The sequence below is a fragment of the Hippichthys cyanospilos genome, chromosome 5 (genome assembly GCF_059441005.1).
Source record: "Hippichthys cyanospilos isolate Australia breed blue-spotted pipefish chromosome 5, RoL_Hcya_1.0, whole genome shotgun sequence".
Classification (NCBI taxonomy): Eukaryota; Metazoa; Chordata; class Actinopteri; order Syngnathiformes; family Syngnathidae; genus Hippichthys; species Hippichthys cyanospilos.
In genome coordinates this window covers 24,838,353-24,861,345 of record NC_142373.1, presented here as the reverse complement: position 1 = coordinate 24,861,345, position 22,993 = coordinate 24,838,353, and the positions used below count along the sequence as shown (strand labels likewise).

The 22,993-nt window shown below is 39.3% G+C and overlaps 1 protein-coding gene across 3 annotated transcripts in view; it reads right to left on the bottom strand.

Annotated features, from left to right (window-relative positions):
- Nucleotides 1-22,993, bottom strand: part of LOC148424085 (serine/threonine-protein phosphatase 6 regulatory ankyrin repeat subunit C-like) — a 41,449-nt gene that overhangs the window by 10,795 nt on the left and 7,661 nt on the right. For 2 of the 3 annotated variants that reach the window (XM_088414956.1, XM_088414959.1), the window contains exons 3-22: nt 19,728-19,806; nt 19,582-19,652; nt 16,033-16,233; nt 15,403-15,490; nt 14,355-14,497; nt 14,066-14,278; nt 13,534-13,612; nt 12,919-13,033; nt 12,767-12,849; nt 11,097-11,205; nt 9,916-9,984; nt 9,515-9,655; nt 8,482-8,547; nt 6,592-6,703; nt 6,447-6,518; nt 3,981-4,182; nt 3,814-3,901; nt 3,626-3,743; nt 466-688; nt 297-384 (exon numbers count right to left, since the gene is read on the bottom strand). In XM_088414956.1, coding sequence (XP_088271082.1) covers nt 297-384; nt 466-688; nt 3,626-3,743; nt 3,814-3,901; nt 3,981-4,182; nt 6,447-6,518; nt 6,592-6,703; nt 8,482-8,547; nt 9,515-9,655; nt 9,916-9,984; nt 11,097-11,205; nt 12,767-12,849; nt 12,919-13,033; nt 13,534-13,612; nt 14,066-14,278; nt 14,355-14,497; nt 15,403-15,490; nt 16,033-16,233; nt 19,582-19,652; nt 19,728-19,806 — 2,360 coding nt within the window. The remainder of the gene's footprint in view (nt 1-296; nt 385-465; nt 689-3,625; nt 3,744-3,813; nt 3,902-3,980; nt 4,183-6,446; nt 6,519-6,591; nt 6,704-8,481; nt 8,548-9,514; nt 9,656-9,915; nt 9,985-11,096; nt 11,206-12,766; nt 12,850-12,918; nt 13,034-13,533; nt 13,613-14,065; nt 14,279-14,354; nt 14,498-15,402; nt 15,491-16,032; nt 16,234-19,581; nt 19,653-19,727; nt 19,807-22,993) is intronic. The other variant, XM_088414957.1, reaches the window with a different exon arrangement.

The window sequence follows — 22,993 nt, the reverse complement described above, 5'->3', positions numbered from 1 at the left end:
AAAAGGATTTTATTTTTAACAAAAACAAACCTTGTTCTTTAACACATTTCCAATCAAATGGCAAAACCAATGATCATTTATATTCACCGGTATATATGTGCAAAATATAATTATGCAGTCTAATTTGGTTATTTCTAAAAGCAAGTAAAGTAAGCAGTTACGTAAGTTTAGTTTACTTTTTTAAAGTAATTGTGACAACACTCGTAATAATAATATTAAAAAAAATGAGCACGCTTGATTCTCAGCATTCACAGGAATACGGTGCAGTTTTATAAGAATAGAGCCTGCGTACTTACACAGCACAGTGCAGAGGCGTGAAAGGGTTCCCATCAATGCAGCGACAACCTTTCTGCTCCAGTAGAACCTCCACACAGCCCTCGTGACCTAATAACAGAAACATACATGCACACATGAAAATCACATGACTACACGCCGCCCAGATGGCGGAGTCATGCCAATACCGACCGTGGTAGCAGGCCCAGTGCAGCGGCGTGTATCCGTGATGGTCTCTGAGAGGAGGCAGTGAGTCAAGTTCGGGGCAGGTCATGCCAAGTAATTCGCTCAGCCAGGAGGCGTGGCCTCTTGCCGCCGCCAGGTGAATGGCCGTGCGACCCTGAGCGTCGCCTAGCAAGATGGACGCCTCCTGTTCCAGCAGACACTGGACGCACTCCTCCTGGCCACACAGCAGCTGCAAATGTTGGTTAAAAACACATATAGCAGTAATTGAGTTACTGTACGTCAGGCTTGTCCAAACCTTTTCCTCCGAGGGCCACAAGGAAAAATCCAAGGCGCAGGGGCCATGATTGTTCTACTAAAATTATTAGGAGACACTAAAAAAAAAAAAAAAAAAGTTAAAAAACTAACACAAAAAAAAAATACAAATACAGTGGGCCCCCGGGTTACGAACTTAATCCGTTCAGCGGCTACGCTCGTATCTCGAATTGCTCGTATAGCGGGCAATCCAAACCCATGTTAATTCGTGAATGCGTGCAACGCGCGCCGAAGCCTTAGGTAAAAACGACACACTGTATACATATATTAAAATTGAGTGACATAATCTGCTGTACACTTGTATTATATAATAAATACAATGGATGAATAGTTTTTACCTTTGTAACGACGAGACTTGAGCTGTGTGTAAGCGGAGGGGGGCAGAGTCTAACGCTCAAAGTTAACACGGCGATAGATATGCTATTGGTCTTACAGTGTTACAGTAACTCTTTCAGTCAGGGTGCAAATCACGCAGATACTAAAACATCATCCTCTTATTTCTTTCTTTACCGCTGCTAGTAATTTTAGAAGCTATGTCTAACAGATAAAGTTTGCAAAGTCTTCACAACATTCCGTTTTTCACTCATTTTCTCTCCTTCCTTCCATCCTGTCCCATCAAGCTAGATAAAGGCGTTCGGCCAATAGCATATCGGCATTTCTGTGATTGACGTGTGACGCCGGCCAATAGCATCTCCGTGAGTGAGACCGGGTGACCTTAATCGACCAATAGCATATTCGCATCTCCGTGACTGACTGATAATTATTCGCACTTTTTTTTAAACGGTTGGAATGTATTGACAATTAATTTAAAAAAAAACACACATTTAAACCAATGACAATTCTTTGTCCTGCAATCGGCACATTTAATTTCATGTCAGCTGTTTTTCCCTTTAGCTGTACAAACACTACACTTAAATGGTAATATATTTAGACACCGTGAGTGAGACAGTCAGTGTGACGTTGTAAGACCAATAGCGTTCACGTTACTGTCACAAGAATCTACTGATGATTGATGATATCGCTACTGTTGATTTTATTGACGCAATTAAACGAGAACAATTTTACATACTCAATGGCCGGCATGTTGAAATGCTCGTAAGGCGAGAGGTTTGTTCGTAAGCGGAGGACAAAAATCTCCCCGATCCACGCTCGTAAGGCGAATTGTTCGTAAATCAGGGTGCTCGTAAGCCGGGGGCCGACTGTACCTTTGAGTAGCATATCTTATGTAATCCACAGATTTGTATAGTGCTCCAACCATCCTACATTATCATACAAACATAAAACTACTGTATTCAGTCATTATCAAGGATGAAGTCTGGTCTCCATAATTAACCCAGTTCTAACAGCAAGAAAAAAATCACCTTGGTTTTTGATTGACAAACACCATTATTTTTTCCATCCAATAAATAGAAATGTCAATCCACCCATGCAGCATTCGGCTTTCTTGTATAAACCACTTGCTGGCGAGAGCCCTTTTTTGGCCACCAACAAAATGCTAACCAACTGTTTGTCTATTTTTAACCAATCCTGGGGAATATGTCCAAACATAAACTAACTCTTTCAGATTTAAATATATTTTATAATGCCACATTGATTTGTGTGTGTGTTTTTTTTTTTATATGTTTTTCAAAAAGAAATTGCTTGCTGATAAGAGCATTCTGGGATGTGTTTCCACTGCAAAGTTACTTTCTCTGATTGGCTCTTGGCCAGGAAATGCAAGATAGAAGTTTTTTTAATTCCCAAATTAAAAACGTTTTTTTGTTTTTGTTTTTTAGCAGATCCAAGCTCAGCAAGACTTTATTTTACTTGTAGTATAATTTTAGACAAATTTGAATGGAAACCAGGCAGTTATAAATGAGAACCGACATCCAGCATTAGCGCATCATGTAAAGCAGTGGTCCCCAACCACCGGTCTGCGGCCCAGTACCCGTCCGTGGATCAACTGGTACCGGGCGGCATGGGCCGCACAAGAAATAATATTTTGGGACTGATTTAGTTTAACAGTTCATTCATTTGTGCTTTGTTTGGCTTGATCTTTGTTTTTTGGTGCCATCTCTGGCCGCTGCTGATATTTGTTTTTGTAGTGAAAAAAGTACCTCACCATCCCTTGGTGTGGTTTTGAGAGCAGTCAGTTGGTGACCCACACATTGTTTTGTCTCTGAAATCTGCCCCCACTCGGTAAATTGAATTTTCTTTGTAAGAATGTTGATGTATGATAATACGCCCAAAATCAGTTGTTTGTTGATCCAACAACTTGTGACTATGGATAACATGCTAGCTAATATTAGTTCCTATCTTCATCATGTAGTCATTCTGTGCTGCCCTGTATGCGTTTACTTTGTTTGCATTTTCATTTGTGCCATGTATTTCCCTTGAAATTAATTGCTTTTGTAATTCAATTTTATTATTGACAATGTAATTTGCGAGCAGTAAAAATCTCAATTGATGATCAGTCAGTGGTGATAAAAAGGTTAGAGACCACCAATGTAATGCATAAGAATGCCATCTACTGGACATGATTGACAATTGCACGATCGTTCCACCTGCAATTCACACAGATGCAGTTTGACCAACATGATGGTGTACATATTACAGCTTAGGGTTAAAGACCTTAGTTGAATTTGTTTTCATCTTACTCTTGAATTACTGTTTCAAGTACACTACAGCAGTAAAGTTACAGACATTTATGTAACTTCAAGTCTAAGTATAAAAATGTCCATACAAAAGTAATGGAACAAATATTCCATTTTAGATGGAAATGTAGTGCAGTGCTTCTGTTAGCATTTGAGCTAACAAATAAGGCCAAGCTGGACTTGACTGTTTACCACATATCCAGGTGAAGTGACTCACTCACCCCGAGGTGCAGCGCGGTCATGCCGTGCTTGTCGGCCATGTTAACATCCACCTCCCGCTCAAGCAGCAGCGACACGGCGTCGACGTGACCCCCCGCCACAGCTAGCATCAGAGGTGTCCTGTACACACAGATAGTATGCTTATATCTGAGCATGCATATGTGAGTGCGTGTAAAAAGGAATGACTTACTGTCCCTGACTGTCAGCGGCATCAGCGAGATCCGCGCTGTCCGATTCATCAAGTAGTAGGCGTAAACATGTCGTGTGACCATTCATCACTGCAGAGCAGCATATAAACAGAATGTTAGCACGTTGTTACCTTGTGGCTTAACTACAGCTTTAATGTTGACTCCCCACCTGCCAGATGTATGGGGGTCCGCCTGCGCCGCGTGTCACAAGTGCGTGGTGACGCCCCGTGGCCGAGGAGAATGTGAACGCAGTCGGCGTGACCCCGCAACGCCGCCATGGCCAAGGGGGTGCGGCAAGCTTCGTCTACCCGGTCCACCTCCCTCTCCCCTTGCAACAGCACCTCAAGGGCCTGTGCGTGGCCATGGTATGCCTGCACACAGCCAATGCAAGTGTTTCCAAATGAGAGTACAGTACATTAGTATTTTCTATTCATTTAAACTTGCCATCTTTTACAGTTTAAAAGTAGTGATGGTCAAATGAAGCAACACGTTTGCCATTTGGTGCCATCAAGAGCTGCAGAAGCCCAAAAGTCAAGTGTTAGGAATTTTATGGCAATTTGTTTAAGGAAATTAAGTGGATATGCTCGTCTACTATATGACCAAAATACAAAAAGTGCTTTAAGAATGATTTGTTATGAATATTATTAGGTCACGAGGGCTGTGTGGAGGTTCTACTGGAGCAGAAAGGTTGTCGCTCCATTGATGAGAAACCTTTCACGCCACTGCACTGTACATAGGTTCTATTCTAATAAAACTGCACTGTTTTTCTGTGAATGCCGAGAATCTAGCATACTCTATTTTTTAAAATTATTGTTATCATTAATATTTCAAAATAATAGTGTTTCCACTGTGTTTTTTTTATCTTGCCTTATCAAAAGCAATAAATTCAAAACATTTTCATGCAAGTTGCACATCAACAGCAGACGAAGCTTGACAGATGCACACACAGGTGTAAGAGGAGCCCGAAATCCGCAAAATGTGAGATGGCAGGTGATCACAATTGCATTTTACGGTCGTTTTAATTTTGCAGTGCCCATCAAATCAAAAGCAGCACATTACTTCCTAAAGCAGGAACATGCTTAAGTCGGTCAGCAAGGCTTCACACAACATCATTTTCTTAAAACACACTTTGAGAACACGCCTATCCCCACTACTCGACACAAGTCTCGAAGCCTCAGCAAATTTTGTCCCTTCACTATTTCAATGTTTTTCAAGCATGTGGGAGAAGTAAAACCCTTTTCATAATGTTCTTTAAAGGGTAATTCAAGTGGAACTTTTTCTTACAATATGTTCTATGCACCCCCACTAGTCAATATACAGTACAGCATTCTGGTTAACATAGTATTGGATGTTAATTAAGCAGCAAAACACATCTGTTTCATACATATCAAGGGGCAGCTATTCCGTCTCTTGCTGTTGACTGAAAATGACATCACAGTTGCTCAGGTGATTGGTCATTACCTGAGCCGCAACTATGATGACACTTTCCAGTTGACAACAAGTGGAAAAGTAGCCGCCACCTGAGATGGGTTGATTTTGCTGCAAAATTCAAATTCCATAAATGCAGTATCTATCAGAATACGATGTTTTGACTAGAGGGGTCGTATAGAACAATAATATCTTATTATAAAAAAATATATTATTGTAATTTTTTTACGTGATTTCCTCATTAAGTATTGTTTAATGAATTTAATAATATATTGCCGATTTTGACCTACTACTGGTGGTTTTCAAACAAATTAGGTCCCTCAAGTAACCACCATGTAAGTACTCCACTTCACAAACATTGGTGTCATAAGATTTTTCTTTAAAGTTTATAGTGAAAGGAGTTTGCAAAAACCAGTTGTTTATTAAAGGGACAATGTGATTTCGACCGTTTTTCACTACGGACTAGAATACATGGCAGCCGACGGAGAGGTGCCACCCCCCATGTAATATAATTTAATGATTACTAGACCTACCATTATATTTAAAACATAATGTTGGTCGTTAACACGTTTATTTGCAAGTTTTTAAAATTTATAATCATTTAATGTATTCCTATTTAATGAAAAATCACAAATCTAAATCTTACACAGTGTCCCTTTAACCAGCTTGTTTTTTGTTTTTTTTTTAAATCCCTCAACATAAGAGGTGTTCAGACTTATTCCTCAGAGGGCATGAAGAAAAATAGAAAGACTTAAGGGCCACATTTTTTATTAATTTTCAATCAATCAAGAAAGTGATATATTGTCAAAATAACATGGTTTTGAAAAAAAAACTGATAGATCCTGGCTTTTTGTTAAAGGTGATGAGACAATTTGATTTTGTTTCATACTTTTAACACCTTGGGCCATATCAAAATGTAATTTGAATGTATGCCCATGGGCCTCTTTAATGTGGACGACGGGCTGCAAATGGTCCCCGGTCCATAGTTTGGACGTCCATAGTTTGGACACTGTCTAGAGGGCATTCAATCTTGTTTTATTTTCAAGACTGAAATGAGTCATTCTTATTTATTGGCAAGTGTTTTTACTCGAAAGGAAGCACATTTTGAATAAATAAATGCAGGGTTGCATTTATTTCGCATTTTGTACAAAAAAAGTCACTCAAGTAAGTATAGACAAGAAAATGCCTCGTATATGTTTAGACTTACAGCAAGGTGCAGAGGGCTCCTGGCGTTAGGGGATTCAAGGTCATCATGATAGCCGTCGTCTCTGTCTAGTAGCTGCAAGGTCACATGTTGTCAGTGCATCTAACCTGTGTCGAACTGCACACTGTTTTTGCGTGCGTGTACAGACCAGTTCCAGGCAGCGTTTGTGTCCGTAGGCTGCAGCATAGTGAACGGGACTGTATCCTTGTTTGTCTTTTAGTGAGGCTGTCGCTCCGCTCTGAAGCAGGAACTCCAGACATCTGCAAAGCAGGATGGGGCAACAATCACTCTGAAGAAAGTCATAGGAAATGGCGGATCAAATTTTGGGGGAGAAAAGTGTTCAGTTAATGTTGCTGTTAGGCTAATGTTTATCCATTTCCCTGCTGTCATTAGTTGGGGATTGTGTCGTCATCAACGGATATTTTATACAAGCAATGAGTTTCCTCTGCTGAGATCAAGAGAAAATGCATGTATCTGTTTTTAAATGGTGTGTTAGAAAAAAAAAAAGAAATACTCAATTACAGACACCTGGCAGATGTCCTTAAGTACGGTAAGTACCATATTTCACTGGGTACAAGTCAAATTTTTTTCTCTCATTTTCAACACCCGTATTAGAGGGTTCGACTTCTAACCGCATACTTCAAAACATACCAATTTTTTCCACATGTTTGAATAACATTGATTCTAATGCAAAATAAGTGATATGTCATTTACAGCGCTTAAAATTATTAAAAACAGTAAACCCCTCATTTGATAAAGCACGCATCTATTTTAGAGTGTTTGCAAAGAACGTTGTAAAAAATGCATTCGTCAAGAGCCGCTTTATTGCCTCTTTGTTGCCAACAACAAGGCTGTGTGGATAATTTTTCAAGCGGACTTTGACGTATTATGAAAAGACAGCTTGACTCGTCTCCCTCAGCAGGTAGACGTGTCCTTGAAGTCGGCTTGGATGTATTGGCAGATGGGGAGAGAAACAGCAAAGGGCAACCTTCTATGCTTTGATCTCGCAACAGTTGTCACTTGGGTAAAAAACATCAAATAAGATGATCAGATAATCCGAAGAGGAGGTCCCTCAGTTAAATTGGAGGAGCTATTTGGCATGTCAGATAGTGATTATGACTTTTATGTCATGATAGCGGGGCATGTTGGTGAGGGGTGTGAGAAAGGTGGATCCAAAGGGAGGTCAGGACATGATGTGCTCAAAAAAGGGAAGGTTTATTTACACGTGGGAACAGAGCAAACACAAACTACACAGGATCCAAAGTAACAAACAGAAACAGAAACCAAACTCACAGAGAATCAGTGACAGTGCGACATGGAATTCTCGGAAAAGGCACATGTAATGACATCAGTTGGAAAATCAATGACATTTGACAATGACCCGACAACTAAGTCGAACAATACTGGAGCTTAAATACATGGACGCTATTAGGACATACATTCAACAGCTGGAAGGGAAAAAGAGGCAGGGGGAACTGATTGCCTGAGACACGGGTTCTGGAACACACGGACGACAGGTGGAACTAATCAGACTAAGCAGACAGACACGAAGGAAAATGCAACACGAACCCAAAACAGAAATGAACAGAGACTCCACAGTTAGCACAAAACCCCAACATACACCGACAGAAAGTGACACTTTAGGGCTTTTCGACAGGATAATAATCAGCTGTGTAAAAAATAAATAAGTGAGAAGTCAAATAATTTTATTGGTGCAACATTAGTTTCAGCATTTGCGTCTACGCGCACATTGCCTTGCACTTGTCTTGTTTCTGGCCCACCTCCTCCCCCATAACCACAACAGTAAGTTATTGAATATACAAAGAAATTTGTCTAAAAGTACCGTAATTTCGCATTTTTGTAAAGTTTCCCAAATTGAAGTTAAAAAAAGGGGGGGGGGGGGGTCGACTTATGAGGTCAACTTTTACTCAGAGAAATACGGTAATTGTACTTCTAACTGTTAAGATAAATTGGTGCACCACCTGATCAGAGCCATTTTTTATTGTGAAAACATCAAAAGTCAGCAAATGGGACTCACAGAGCTGCTTCTTTTTCCCTCTCTGCCTGGACTCCTGCACTCTCAGGCTCCAATGCAACACGCCGCCTGCAATGCATTCATTACATATTCATTACACTCATTGTGCAACACTCATGGAACAGACAGCAATGATATGTCTATCCTCATGGTTGTACTTTTATCATGATTTGTTGGACAGAAAACATATAGCATATATACACACATATACACACACACACAAATATACAGTATATAAACAGTATATATATATATATATATATATATATATATATATATATATATATATATATATATATATATATATATATATATATATATATATATATATAAAATTATCCTATTAATGGATTGAGTAATCGAGAAAATAATCCATTTTAAAAATCAGACATATTAGCATATTAATTAGAAGAGTATAGACAATATTTTCATCCATTTACATGTATGTGAGTAATATCCATCCATCCATCCATTATCTATAGCTGCTTGGTCACCCTGAACTGGTTGCCAGCCAATTGCAGGGCACACAGAGGAAAACAACCATCCATGCACCCAATCACACCTAAGGACAATTGAGTGTGTCCAAAACACCTGCCATGCATGTTTTTGGAGTGTGGGAGGAAGCCGCAATATCCAGAGAGAACCCACACAGGCTCGGGGAGAACATGCAAACTCCACACAGGAAGGCCGGAGCCAGCTGGATTCAAACTGGGGTCCCTTAACTGTGAGGCGTACATTCCAACCAGTGTGCCACAAGCACCGAGTGTTTGTGAATTAATTTGGAGTTTGCATACATTGTTTTGTATTTAATTTTGTTTTGTGGAAATGCTAAAGTTTAATGTCGATTACCAGGATAATTGTCAGGATTCTTTGAAGCATGCTAATGAGTAAATCATTTTAATCAGGTCCGTTGTTTGAAGGGAAACATTGTAACTAGGCTGGATTGTGGCTTTCGAGATCGAAAATGGCCACCTGTTACAATGGATTCCCTGAGATGGCACGGAAGTTCCTATTTAAGTATCACGTTTCCTTTTACCGTCTGTCCAGGTCTGAAGCTGCAGCATAATGCAGGGCAGAGCGCCCCCACTTGTCAGTGGCATTGATTGCTGTACCACAAGCCACCAGCGTCTCCAGACACTGATAGTGGCGGCTGGCGGCTGCATAGTGTAGAGAAGTCCTGAGGAAGACATATCAATGGAAAACGCCAACAAAGAGAAATATGTCAGCAGCTGAGATCATCACTCATGCCCAACCAATTACCAAATTCAAATACCTAACAAACTGCTCCAAATGCATACATGTGCAGTTAGTGTATACACCAAGGCTACAATCATTTAGCATTTCTTAATTCAGCTTTATCTTGCAGTTTTCAGCCGGTTGTGTGTGTGTTTTGTTTCCACTTATTAGTGACGCCATGACAACCACGACATATCCCACCTGCCGCAGTCGTCTCTCCTGTTGTGGTCGCCGCCGCTTGTGAGGAGGAGCTTGACACACTCCACGTTGCTGCACTCAAATAATAATCACCAGCGTCAAAGAAAACAGTTAAACGTTTTTCAATCTCAGGGGGTTGACATGTTATCCAGGAGCACCCCTGCTGTCAAATGAAAATGATGTTGAAATGGCCTTATGCTTGCATTGCAGACATCCCTTGACCAAAGCCAGAAAATAGATGAGTTGTGTGCAGTGCAAGGGCACTCTGATGTCAGTTGTAATCGAGGGCAGCCCCCTGAGATTGATTAAATGGATCAAAACCATTTTTTGACTAATGAGGGGACATAGTAAGTATTACTTCAAAGAAAATCTTTGAAATTACTTTCTCTTTAATGTTGCTTCAAGTAACATGGCTAAGATCTTGTTTTGCTGGTTCACCCAAAGTGTAAAGACCTAAAATAATAATAATAGCAATATAAATATTTACAGGGTTGTAATGCATTTACTCCAGAATATTTATTTAATAAGTATGTACCTAAAATTAACATTTTTAAAAGACGTTTTTTTCAAATCTGCAATGAACATGTTTCACTTGAAAAGTACACTGAAATAGACAGTTCAAAATGTGCAAAGCATACAGTACCAGTCAAAAGTCAAAAACACCCTCCAATTTAATAAAAAATACCGGAATAGTATCTTAATTCTTATGGTAAAGTTCCTGCCATGACAAAACATTGATGGAACAAATGTTCAATAAAAGGGAATACATAGTTTAGGGCTGCACAATTAATCGAGTTTAATTCGCGATCACAATATTGGCGCCACGATTAATTGAGATGATCCACAATGATACTAACATTTAAAAAGTCAAGCCCTTTTTTTGATTACAAGTCAAATCAAGCACTACCACCAGGGAGCAATGTTTCCCTTATGTTTGCATGACAAAGCTGCTTATTTTCGCACAAAAAACAAAACAAAACACTTCTTTCGAGTGTCATCTTTTGCCCCGATAACAGTTAACAATTCTTTTTTTTGAAGGCATTTCCAAACTTTTCTCAGGTAATGTACATTGAACACTTGGACCCAGATTGTAATTCCAACGTTATCATTTTTGTAATAATTTATGTTGGGTTGGCCAAAATTTCTCAAACGTAACGTGGACATTTTTGCAACCCGGCGCTCACCCTCCAGCAGCGGCGGCGTGCAGACAGGTCCTTCCCTGACTATCGGGGGTGTCAATCTGAAAGCCTGCACACAGGACCGAGTCGTTACACATTATGCTAAACCTCCGGCCTGAAGAGGGCCACCCAGGAAGACAGTAGTGAGCGGGGATGACATACAGCAGCAGCCGCCATAACGAAAGGAGGACAGGAAGTGATAGGGAGAGGCACAGGAAGAGGCAGGACAAAGAGAGACAAAGAAAGAGATACAGGCATTAGTGAGACAGGTGTGAGGAAACGGGTTAGGTGAGAGTGCATGATGCTGGCTGTGTGGATACAGGAAGACAAAAATAAGCACACAGATGCAGAAAGATAAAAGCAGAAGAAAATAATGCTAAAGTTTATCGTAATTCCCCAAAGATAAGACACACTTTTTTTTCCCAAAAATGAAGGCCAAAAGTATGGATGTGTCCAATAAAGGGTAAGTAAAATAAAAAATATGTTATTTCTATTTTTTCTATTCCACACCATTCGAGAATGATCTGTCAGCCAAATAAGCCGATTTTTGATGCACAGATGTGCATTTTTATATCAGCAATATTCTTACTTATAGTAATTACTGTAACGGGACCAGCTAGAGGGCGGATGTCAGGTTGCTGTTAGCAACTAACAGCAGCTCATGTTAGCTGAGGTTGCTACTGCATTATTCTCAAAAAAGAAGCGAGCAGACTGAACTAACGCCCAAATCCATCCTTGTTCACACAAAGGAATATGATGTCTCTGGCTCATTCAATTAAGAGTGGCAAGGTCCAGCCAAGTGCTCTGGTTACTGAACGCACAAAGGTGTTCTATTTGACTCATTTATTAATTGCGGTCTTTTGGCATATACAGTACAGTACACACAATCATAAACTTGGTGAAACACAGATGCCGCGCAACTTTGGGTATTTATGGTAAAATTAACTTTAAATTTAACAACTTTGAACGCAAACAGTTACACTCACGGGGCGTTCACTGAGCGCTCACAATGTGTGAAATCTAAAACACACTTAACTTTACATGCAACAAATATATAACTTGCAGATATGAACACAAGAAAATATGAAGAGTTTTGGAAGATTAGATTTATTCGGTTTTACTAGTTTTAATATTGTTGCTAAAGTGTTGGTGCATCTTATATAAAGTAACATTAAAAAAAAAAAATTGACCCCAAAATTAAGAGTGTGTACGTTGGTGCTTCTTATATTAGGGGAACTACTGTATCACACATTATTTTGTCACGATTTTAAAATTATTAAAATTTAAAGGGCCCGTATCAGTGAGGTTCAACTTTTTGAAGCTATTGAACATGTTACAATGTTATTTTCTCACCCTAAACACCTCCAAAGTGTTCTTATCCTTCACTGATGCATTTCGAAGAATTGCTTGCTTATTCTGCACTCTCAGCACCGCCCTGCCTGAGCAGATAAACATGACTTGCGAGAGGCATACATACAGTACGTGTGCTAGTCGTACAGGATTTTCTAGTGAGTTCAGTCTATTTTGTGACTTGAAATTTGTTTGGGTGTGCAATTCAATTTTTCTCATGTCTCTGGTAAATCAGGCCCTTGGAGTGTATCCATTACAATTAAAACAATACAGAAAATAATGCCAACAAACAATCCTCAAGGTCACATTACAAGACGTAACACTACCTGACGATAGTAGCTTGCGGCAGCAGTCCGAGTGTGCGTTCAACGCGGCCATGTGCAGAGGGAACATGCCGTGGACGCCTCGCCTTTCAAGACACAAGATGACGTCACAACAATTGTTGTCTTTTTCTTTGTCAGTGGGCACAATGCATTACCTGGTACAGTCGGCCCCACTGGTGATGAGTGTGTTGATAAGCAGCTCGTGGCCATAGCGAGCGGCGACATGCAGTGGTGTGTTGCCGTCCTTGTCAACGCTGTCAATCTCCCCACCTGACACAAAACGGTTGAAGTTAGCGAAGATCGAAATGCATGCATTGGATCTTGATATGCCCTGAGGGTGTAGAATGGTTTGTTTGTAAGTGTTAAGAACATGTCTAAACGTTTTCATTATTGTCACTATTGGGTTTATTGTCATTATTGGGTTTGCTGGAGAGGCCCTATTTCGAATTGTATATCTGTATTAGATAAACAGGCTTTCATTGTGTTTGTTTCACTGTTTTGGTGTTTGAATGCACGTTTAATTCTCGTGTTTTATGTGGCTGTTTTACAGTAAACATTAAGTGAGAGTGATCAACAACAGGGTTCTAAACAACACAATTACTCCAAAGATAAACATTAGAACTTCATCAAAAATGAAGAAAAGAAAAAACACTTTTGGCCCATGTTGGGACATAAAGTACTGTTACAAAGATGGCTAATTTGGATACGATCCAAATTAAAATACAAGCTGTGTTCTGCCCAGAAAAATAGACATTAGTCAAACAACTTGCCATTCTGAATGAGAGTCTGAGAACGAGTGAAGCGGCCATGCACTGCTGTCATATGAAGTGGAGTTTTCCCGTCTCGACTCTGCAAAATGAAAAGAATCTAGTCATGAAATAAGTCAAAAAATAATAATGGTTAAATAAAAGTTGTACTTCAGCGTACACCTGTGAGTAATCAATGACAAAGTCTACTGTCTGTGATAGTGTAAATCAACTGTGATATCTGTAAGGATGGTTTTGTTTTTAAACTTTACACCACATCGGTTTTCTAAGTTACTTTGAGTAAAAACCACAGAACTGTACAATGCACCCTAACCCTAACCCATCTTAATAAAATTGTACACGATCTAGTTAAAGTATTAAATTGTGTTACGTGTAAATCTGAAGAAAATATATTTTAACACAAATTTGAGTCAAATCCATATATGATAATAAAAAATGTCCACTCTATTATGGTAAAATGAAAAATAAAACATTTTTTTTACTGCCTTATCTTTTCTAATATGGTCCATAAAAAATGCATGCAAATACGTCATACCTGCACATTGACATCAGCACCGTTGTTCACCAGGAATTCCAGGCAGAGCGCTCCATGCGTAGAAGCGGCGGCAAAGTGCAGCGGTGTGAAGCCTTTGTTGTTGGGCTGGCTGACGTTTGCACCGTAGTCGATTAGCTCATTGACAACGGCGTCCTGGCCATTGAAACACGCCACGTGCAGCGGCGTGTTGCCGAAGGCGTTGGACTCATCGATCTGTACGCGACGGAGCACGCGCAAAGATTATATGGGACGAACTGATGACGGGCAATGGCGAAGGAACGGTCCTTACCTCCACAGCGAGGTTGAGCAGATGCTTCACTACCGCCATCTGGCCACTAGATGACGCCGTATGCAACGGCGTGTACCCTCGCTTGTCCTTACAGCAGAGCTCCGCCCCCTGACTCACCAGTAGAGAAACCACATCCAAATGGCCTGCAGGGGAACGCAACAGTGGACCAAAAACACGTTATTTTACAAAATATTATTCATATTACATGTATGCATAGTATTAGTATACTTCTCTGCTGACCTAACCACAACCACAAGGCCACATTTACAACCTGCACCATAATATCTTACTACATTAACTTGTATAATAATTGCCAAAAGTCCACGTTCTTCATTTACGTGCATTTCACTTCGCTGCAATGATTTCCATTCCATGCAGGTGTTTGAATTTTTGATCAGACTTTAACTACTGTGAATTGCTTTGTCAATCATAACCTGCATATATAAAAACATCTAAAAAACATTTAAAAAACAATGTGCAGAACTAAAAGATAGTTTACTTAAAGTTATTAAAAAAAGTACAGCGCAAGAAAAAATATTTTTGAAAATTGATTTTTGAAATTCTTGAAAAGACCTGTTTTTTGGGTGGGGGGCATTTTTTTAACCTGGTCTTAAAAGCATTCATATTGCCATATATTAGTAATTGGATTGCTATATTAATCAATTCGATTTTTTGTTAATTAAAAAAGGGGGAAAAAAAGTTCAATGTTATAGCTCCACAATTTAGTGGGTTATAGTACTCAGTCTTTGCACATTTGCAGGAATTTGCTAAATATGTGTCATCTATTTAGAAACAAATCTTTACAATAGCTTTTCTGTTTGGACTAGTGTATTGTGGTTTGGAAGCATCCTTGAGTATGTCCACAAAAGCACTAATAAAACTGATGCATCATCATCATCATCATCATCATCATCATCATCATCATCATCATTATTATTATTATTATTATTGTTATTATTATTATTATTATTATTATTATTATTATTATTATTATTGTTGTTGTTGTTGTTGTTGTTGTTGTTGTTATGATTATTGTTATCATCATCACCCATGAAGGCAGCCCAATGAAGCGCTCGCCCATCCTTCTTATCAAAAGCGTTGATATTGGCTCCTTTGGCAAGGAGGAGGTTTACCATCTGAAACACACACACGGACACGCACACACATCATGAGCCCATAGAGGAACTGCAAGGTGCACACTTCATTTATATGGTGATCCTCTTTGTACCCTGGAATGATTATAAATCTATAGAGAGTATTTTTTGGACAAAAATATGATGGCTTTCAGACTTCTTTTAAGCTATAACGGTGTAATTGATGGTTGCATTATCAAGGTTGCAGAGGAAATTTCTCTGCCTCATTTCTGCCTTCAAGAGATACATCTATTTTTCAGTTCATAGCAATGCGTTCTGCAAGTTAACAATGATAGTATTGCCACTTCGAACCCATTCATATTCCGAAAATAATTTATAAATAGAGGTACTTAGCAACTAACTCATATTACTTGTAACTCAAGGTTTCACTACAAATCAAAACACTGCTTCGTTTTTCAAAGCAGTGCAAAAGACGGTAGCATCACAGTTGCCATGCTAATCAACTCTATTGACAAGCAAAACATCAACAGGAGTAGTGTAAATAAAAGGCGAAAGAACAAAAACAGGTCAAGCGTGTGCATTACCTCCGTGTGTCCATTGAGAGCAGCGTGGTGCAAGGCTGTGCGCCCGCCACGGTCCGACACGTTCACGCTGCTCAACAGCGGGATAATGATCTCGGCGCAACGCAGCGCGTTGTTGGCGGCGGCCACATGGAGTGGCGTCTGCCAGTTTTTGTCACGGGCATTGACGTCGGCCGAGTGGCGGATCAAAACTCGCACTGCCTCCTGCAGGGAAACACACAAGCCTGTTATTGTTTTGTAATGGAATGACCATTGCTGGGCAGTTAAAGCTGATATATAATATTATATAATATATAATATAATATATTGATATTATGCTTTTCTTTTCTTGTACGTTACTTTTCAATTTACGTGAAATCTACAGATCACTTTGAAAATGTGACTTGATCTGATACTGGTTGTGAATTTAGAAACAGTACTCTATACAGTACCAGACACATTTTTGGATACGCCCTCCAGAACGTTTTTTCATTATTCCAATTTTCTGAATCATAGATGAACACTTCAGTCATCAACACGATGTTGAAATGATGATGGAATTATTTGCTGAACAAAGAAATGTTCATCAAAACAGAATATGTTTAATATTTTGATTCTTATTTGATTCTTCACAGTCGGCGCCTTTCCCCCAGAAAGCAGGCCAATAATGGTGAATTATCAGGGGCTAATAACTTGAATTTCTTGACTTTGAATGTGCTTGAGATCATTTGGTTTTGAAGAGGTTACCAAACCTTTAATTTAAACTGTATATTCTGGTATGAATATTATGACAAGAGCATACATTTAAAATGTTTAATTGCTAGTATTGGTACCATCGTATCTCATCATTTTATGTTGTCACTTCTCATATTCATATTACATTTAGTCATTAGATACTCGCATTTCATTTCATTTGAAGTATTTAAGTCATTCACCTTGCTAGGGCAGATAATGTTGTCTGCCACATCAGATAAGGTAACATAGGAATGCAAAAAAAAAAAAAAAATCATACAACGTCTTGTGAGCGTGTTACGTAAAAAAATGTTCCCACAGAGAGTACAGTGGGTTAGGCCACCGTGACAATTTGACAACATATTTCTCACATTCCGTCGCGTCCTCGAGTAAGGTTAAACAAAAAATAAGATTTATAATGCCCACAGGGGACTTGTGATTGTAATTTGAATTTGATTCCAATGAAACTAATGTGTAGGCTATTTCAATGTTTATTCACTACATCTTGACAAGTCGCAGTTTCAGAATTGGTGGTTACCTATGTACTATCACATGGATTAAAGTGAACTGCACTGAATTCCATGGGGTTGGAAAAACACTGCAACCTAACTTGCTAATCCATCTATTCATTTTCAATGGCCGCTTTTCCTCATTAAGGTCGCTGGCTTGCTGGTGCCTATCCTGATCGTCTTCAGGCAAGCAACAGATGGAATTATACTTGTAAGCCGCTTTTTACCTTAGGTACTGGAAGTGCTTTGCACCAAGAATTCATTTACCTACTACATCAGGAGCAACTAGGTGTTCAGTCTTGCTTGAGAACACTAGAACATGGTCGGCGGTTCGAATCCATTACATCTCACTTGGGAGACAATGACTCTCGCACTAAACCATGTTCTGTCTGCGACATGTCGCTTTGGCAACCGATTGCCCAGCTTAGCCTTTAAGATGGCCATCTCCACCAGCATTGTCTAACCTATTCGGCTGTACTCTACTCGACAAAAGCACAGTCTCCACCAAGAAATCTTTCCAGTTCTACTCTACACAATCATTTTTTTTTTTAGTACCGTTGCTAGACCAATGAATAGTACCCCGGGTATAAAACGTGACATAACTACTTAGGAAAATATTGATTGGTCCAGACAGATCGTCAACAAGTTGCGCAAATGACCGGAAAAAAAATATTCAAAAGCTACAACGTAGAAAGCAAGAACAAAGGCTTTGTGACAAACAAATACTAGGATGTTTGAGAAGGTTCAAACATTTTTAACTTTATTCGCGGTTAACGATTACAAGTACAAGCCTAAACTCAGTTTTATAATAGACTGTGCAATATAAGCTGAAGCTGCCCACCCATATATTTGAATGGGAAATACCCAAATAGAGCCATTTTGACTATGAAAAAACGGACAAGATTGAAATCAAACAGAAAATGAAGATAAGAAGATATGAGAAATAAAAAAAGAATTATAATGCATCACTTTCATAAAGCACTTCTCTAGTCACTCAAAATGCTTGCATGTATTATTCACATAGTGGCGGTGGCAAACTACTTTCTGTTAGCTCAGATGCCCTGGGGTAGGCTGACAGGCACTGCCGCCATTTTTGTGCCTTTGGCCCCTCCAACCAACCACTGGAGGTAAAAATGGTGAAGGGTCTTGCCCAAGAAAACAACGACACATTCAGATTCAGACAGAGCGGGATTCGAACAGCTGAGCCACTTTTGGTGATGCAAGTGAGGCCTCCCTTGTCTTATACAGCAAACATCGTGTGTCACTACACCTTTTACATACAGTACTAATCAAAAGTTGGAAAACACCTTCCTATTTAAATGGCCTTAAACCAAATAAGCGGAAAAGAAATCTAACCTAGTATCTCTTTAAAACACAGCTTTCCGTCATATTTTGGTTGGGTTTGTTGTTTTTCTCGGGTCACGTGGTTTTGGGTCGTGTTCTTAGTTCATGTTTAAGTTTCCCTCACGTCTGCCTTTCCTCTCCACGTCTCATTAGTTAATCTGCTTCCCCGCCTCTCGTCTTCCTTCCAGGTATTTCGCGTTGTCTTAATTATTTTTCGCGTCTATTTAAAGTCCCTGTCCGTGTCTACAGCGAGTTGTTGGGTCATTGTCTGTTCTTGCCGTTCTGCACGTTGCCTCGCTGATGTTCTTACCCGCTTCTTGTATTTCCCAGTCTCCCAGACGCTCGTGAGTTTGTTTTTGTTCCTCGTTCTTTTGCTGCTTTGTCCAGTTTTTGCCTTTGTTGTCCTGCCTTATTTTTATTATTAAACCATTTACTTTTGAGCGAACCCCCCCCCCCCCCCCCCCCCCACCCCCCTGTAATTTTGGGTCCACCTTCCCGCACCTCAGTACACCGACATGCCACGCCGTGACACTCTGAAAAAATCATTTCAGTTTATAAACCACATAAGAAAGCTGTCTGAAGAAATGTGCAAAGTTATTTGGGCAAAATACGCCTACTTCGAAGAATCGAAATTATAAAACATTCTATATGAACAATTTTTGCTTACCAAATAAGTGCATCAACATTTCTTCATAATACTGATGACTTAAGTATGAATCTATAATTAGAAACATTTTTCAATAGTTGAAGAAAAAAAAGGAATTCAAGGGTGGTTCTGAACTTTTGACTTTTTCCGTATTTATCCATACTTGTAATTAATTAGCTCTGTAAATATACTGTTATTGATTCTGTGTTCCTGTTTGGACTCAAGCCCTCATCACATCTCCACTGCCCCGACTGGTTGCACCTGTTCGTCACGTCACAGGTGCACTGCGGCGCATTGCTTGGAGAGGTCAGGCCTCCACGCATTCAGTGCGGCGGTGTTTACCTCGCTGCGTGATGCCACGGCGCGATGGAGGGGGGTGAGCCACATATTGTCCTTGGCGTTGACGCGGGCACCTGCACATGCGGGGGATCAAGGTAAGCAATTGAAATGAGAGGCAGGCGACTGGTGAAAGGAATATGTTTTCCGACCGGAGAGGATGAGGAGTTCTGTGATTTCGGCATCGCGAAGGAAGGCTGCTGCATGGAGCGGGGTGCGCTTCTCGGGATCCTGAGGCAGGAAAGACACACCAGTCAGTTTCAGCAAAGCACAAATGAAGATGATTCTTTATTTAAAAAACAAATTTGACTAAACTCTACAATTGAAAAATTTTTAAGACCAGCCATGCCTGGTACAAAGAAATTATGTTTATTAGTCTTTCATCTGTTTGAATGAAAATAAACAAATAATTCAACTTAGTCACCCTTTCACTCCTGTTGGGACAGCTGTCTCTACGCTTTTCAAAAAATGGCAGTGGGTATGGGAATGGTAGCAATAAGATGAAATGGCATCGCAGCCCTTCATTACACACCTATCTACAGATTCTAGTGGCATTTACCAAATTTTCCATATGCAACGAGCCAGTGCTGGTTCCACTGTCAACAAGGTAGGTTGCGTTGTAGAATTTCTCGTGAAGTAACAAGCCAGTACTGCGGTAATACATTGATTATATGTGCTATATACAGTATGTGTGTTACTCTAGATTACACTGATTACTATGTATTGTAGGCGTTTGGTGATCATGGGATATACAGTCCCAGTGGTATTTTTTGGTGGAAATGGAAGTGGGAATTTGTCTTAGTTATCCAACCTTACTGATGAATTTATCTAAGTATCTTAGACTTATAAACAAGCAATATTTGCCATCATACTGTATATTGCTTGTTTATAAGTCTAAGATACTTCGAAAATTAGTTGAAAAATTATTACTTCTATTTCCACCAAGAAATACCACTGGGACTGTATAACCCAGTAAATTTTGTTGTAAGTTTTGTTTTGAGTTTTTTTTCCCGTTTTTTTTTTTTTTAAATTGGTAGTGAAATGATTAAATATGTTGAGCCTTGCCAAGATGTTAAACCTTTTTTTGTTCAAAATAAATTCAATTTAAAGTAAATCCCAAAATTTCTAAAAAAGACACATCTGCCAAAATCATTTTTAAAGAAATGGAAAAAAAATAAAAACTTAAAAAAAAAATTAAACATTTTTTTTATGTCCCATAAACCTTTGGGACTTCTTGTTCACCTGCTGAGGATGCAGCATGAGGAGCAACTGTGGGGTTCAATATATTGCTCAAGGAAACTTCAAGCCAGGAATTGTACCCACAACCGCTATCTGCAGTGAGCCACGCCAGCCCCAATTTCAATTGAATTTTAAAATTATTATCTTTAATTTTAAATTAATTTTATTGGATGACATTTTATCCAAAACCTTCTAAACCAGGGGTGTTAAATTAATATTGTGGGCCATATTTTAGTTAAACTCTGTCAGAGGGCCAGTATGATTGTAAAATCGAATAATTAAGTGTGTTCGTCACACCCTTACCTAGTTTTGAAATCGGCGGCTGGCAAAAGCAAAATCAAATCATAAAACTGAATTACAAATGCAATTCATTTCAATACAAAACGTCAATTACATGCAAATGAGTACTTATCAATGCAAAAACCTTTGCATATGCTAACATATATACCAAAGGGAAATAGCTGGCACAGACAAAAATGCTAACAAGCTAAACGCATACAAGATAAAACCTAAAATTAGCTAGCATGTAATCTACAGTCACAAGTTGTTTGATTAACAAACTAAATTTGGGCATATGATCATAAATGTCAACATTCTTACGAAGAAAGTACAATTTACAGACACTTTACAGATTTGACAGAGAGGCAAAACAATGTGTGTCAGTGACTGCTCTCAATTTAAGGCACATCCTCAATAAAATTTAATATCAACAGCGACCAGAAGCGGCGCCAAAATACAAAGATCAAGCCGAACAAAGCACACATGAAGCACAGATCTTTAACTGTTAAAGAATAAACTGGTACAAGGCCGCAGAGCGGCGGTTGGGGACCTCTCATCTAAAGCACATATTTAATCTTAACATTGTCTGAACTCTGATTTGAGTCTCTCAAGAGTAGTTACTTTCTGATGTCTGAAGTCCGCCATGAAAGAAGACTTCAAGACTGCAAAATACTTGCACTTTGGAAAACATTATCCACCCTTGTCATGATGTTGCTTCATTGTTATTTAGTTGTGTTTTCCCACGCAAAACAAAGATGGAAATAAGTCGTTTTGCATCACAGCTTGTGATGGAATTTTTTCACTTTATGCCTCATGTAACCACATGGAATCGCTACACTGAGAACCAAATGCCCGCCAACGGTCCCGAATGTTTTTGGAAAGAAAATTCATTTGTGTTCAAGTGTGCAAGGTTTCGTTAGACTTCATCCGTGATGTATGCCACGATTCAGGCTACACATGTTTTGTGGATCGTTTGGTGAGAAAAAAGGTGCGTAGGAGGAAGAGTAGTTGTGTTAAGCGATCATGTAGGTAGCATGTATGGGAAGATCGCTGCAACTTAAGGTAAAATGAGTCCTTGTGTTGCTGATACTAAAAAAAAGCATGTGAGAATTTTTTTTCTTTTCATACTCATTTCATATTACATTGCTGATTAACTCATCTAAAGCCAGGGGCGTACTGTATTTTCACGTTTTTTTTTTTTTTAAGAGCCCAGAAATTCAATCAAAGATACTTAAAAAAAACGTGAAAATACGTCCCTGGCATTGACTGAGTTAAGTACCAAGGATTGAATGTCTGGACTCTTATAAAACGTAAAAATATGTCCCTGGCGTTGAATTGAATTTAGGAAGCTAAGAAATTGCTCATCAGTTGTCATTGTATGATACGCCAGATGTCTTTGTATGACACATTCAAAGGCAGTCGGATATTTCAAACTCAGACAAATCAATTTACCTTGATTACCTGAAGTTAACAAAGCATTTTTGCACACATTGACATTATTGTCCTTTTCTGCAAGAACAGAGTGCCGTATTATGGAGACTGCATCTTCTGTGCTCTTTTTATTGCGGTAACTAATTTGAACGGATGCCACCATGCATGTAGAGTTGTATTGTTCAACATTTGTCTCACATCTTATTGGGGTAGTTCAGGGCTGTAGATTGCCCAAAACCTGTCAGCATAAGTGATCATGAGTGCTGAGACATCAACTCACTTATGGCGAGGAGCAATAACGCTGATGTCACCACCAGTGTCTATTGTTCTTTTCCACGTATCCAAGACAACACACAAACATACATGCACGCACACAGACACACAAGGCCCTGCAACTCTATAATATAGTACATGAGTTGATGTCAACAACCTCACAACTTCAATAATTTCATTACTTTTTATTTGTTTG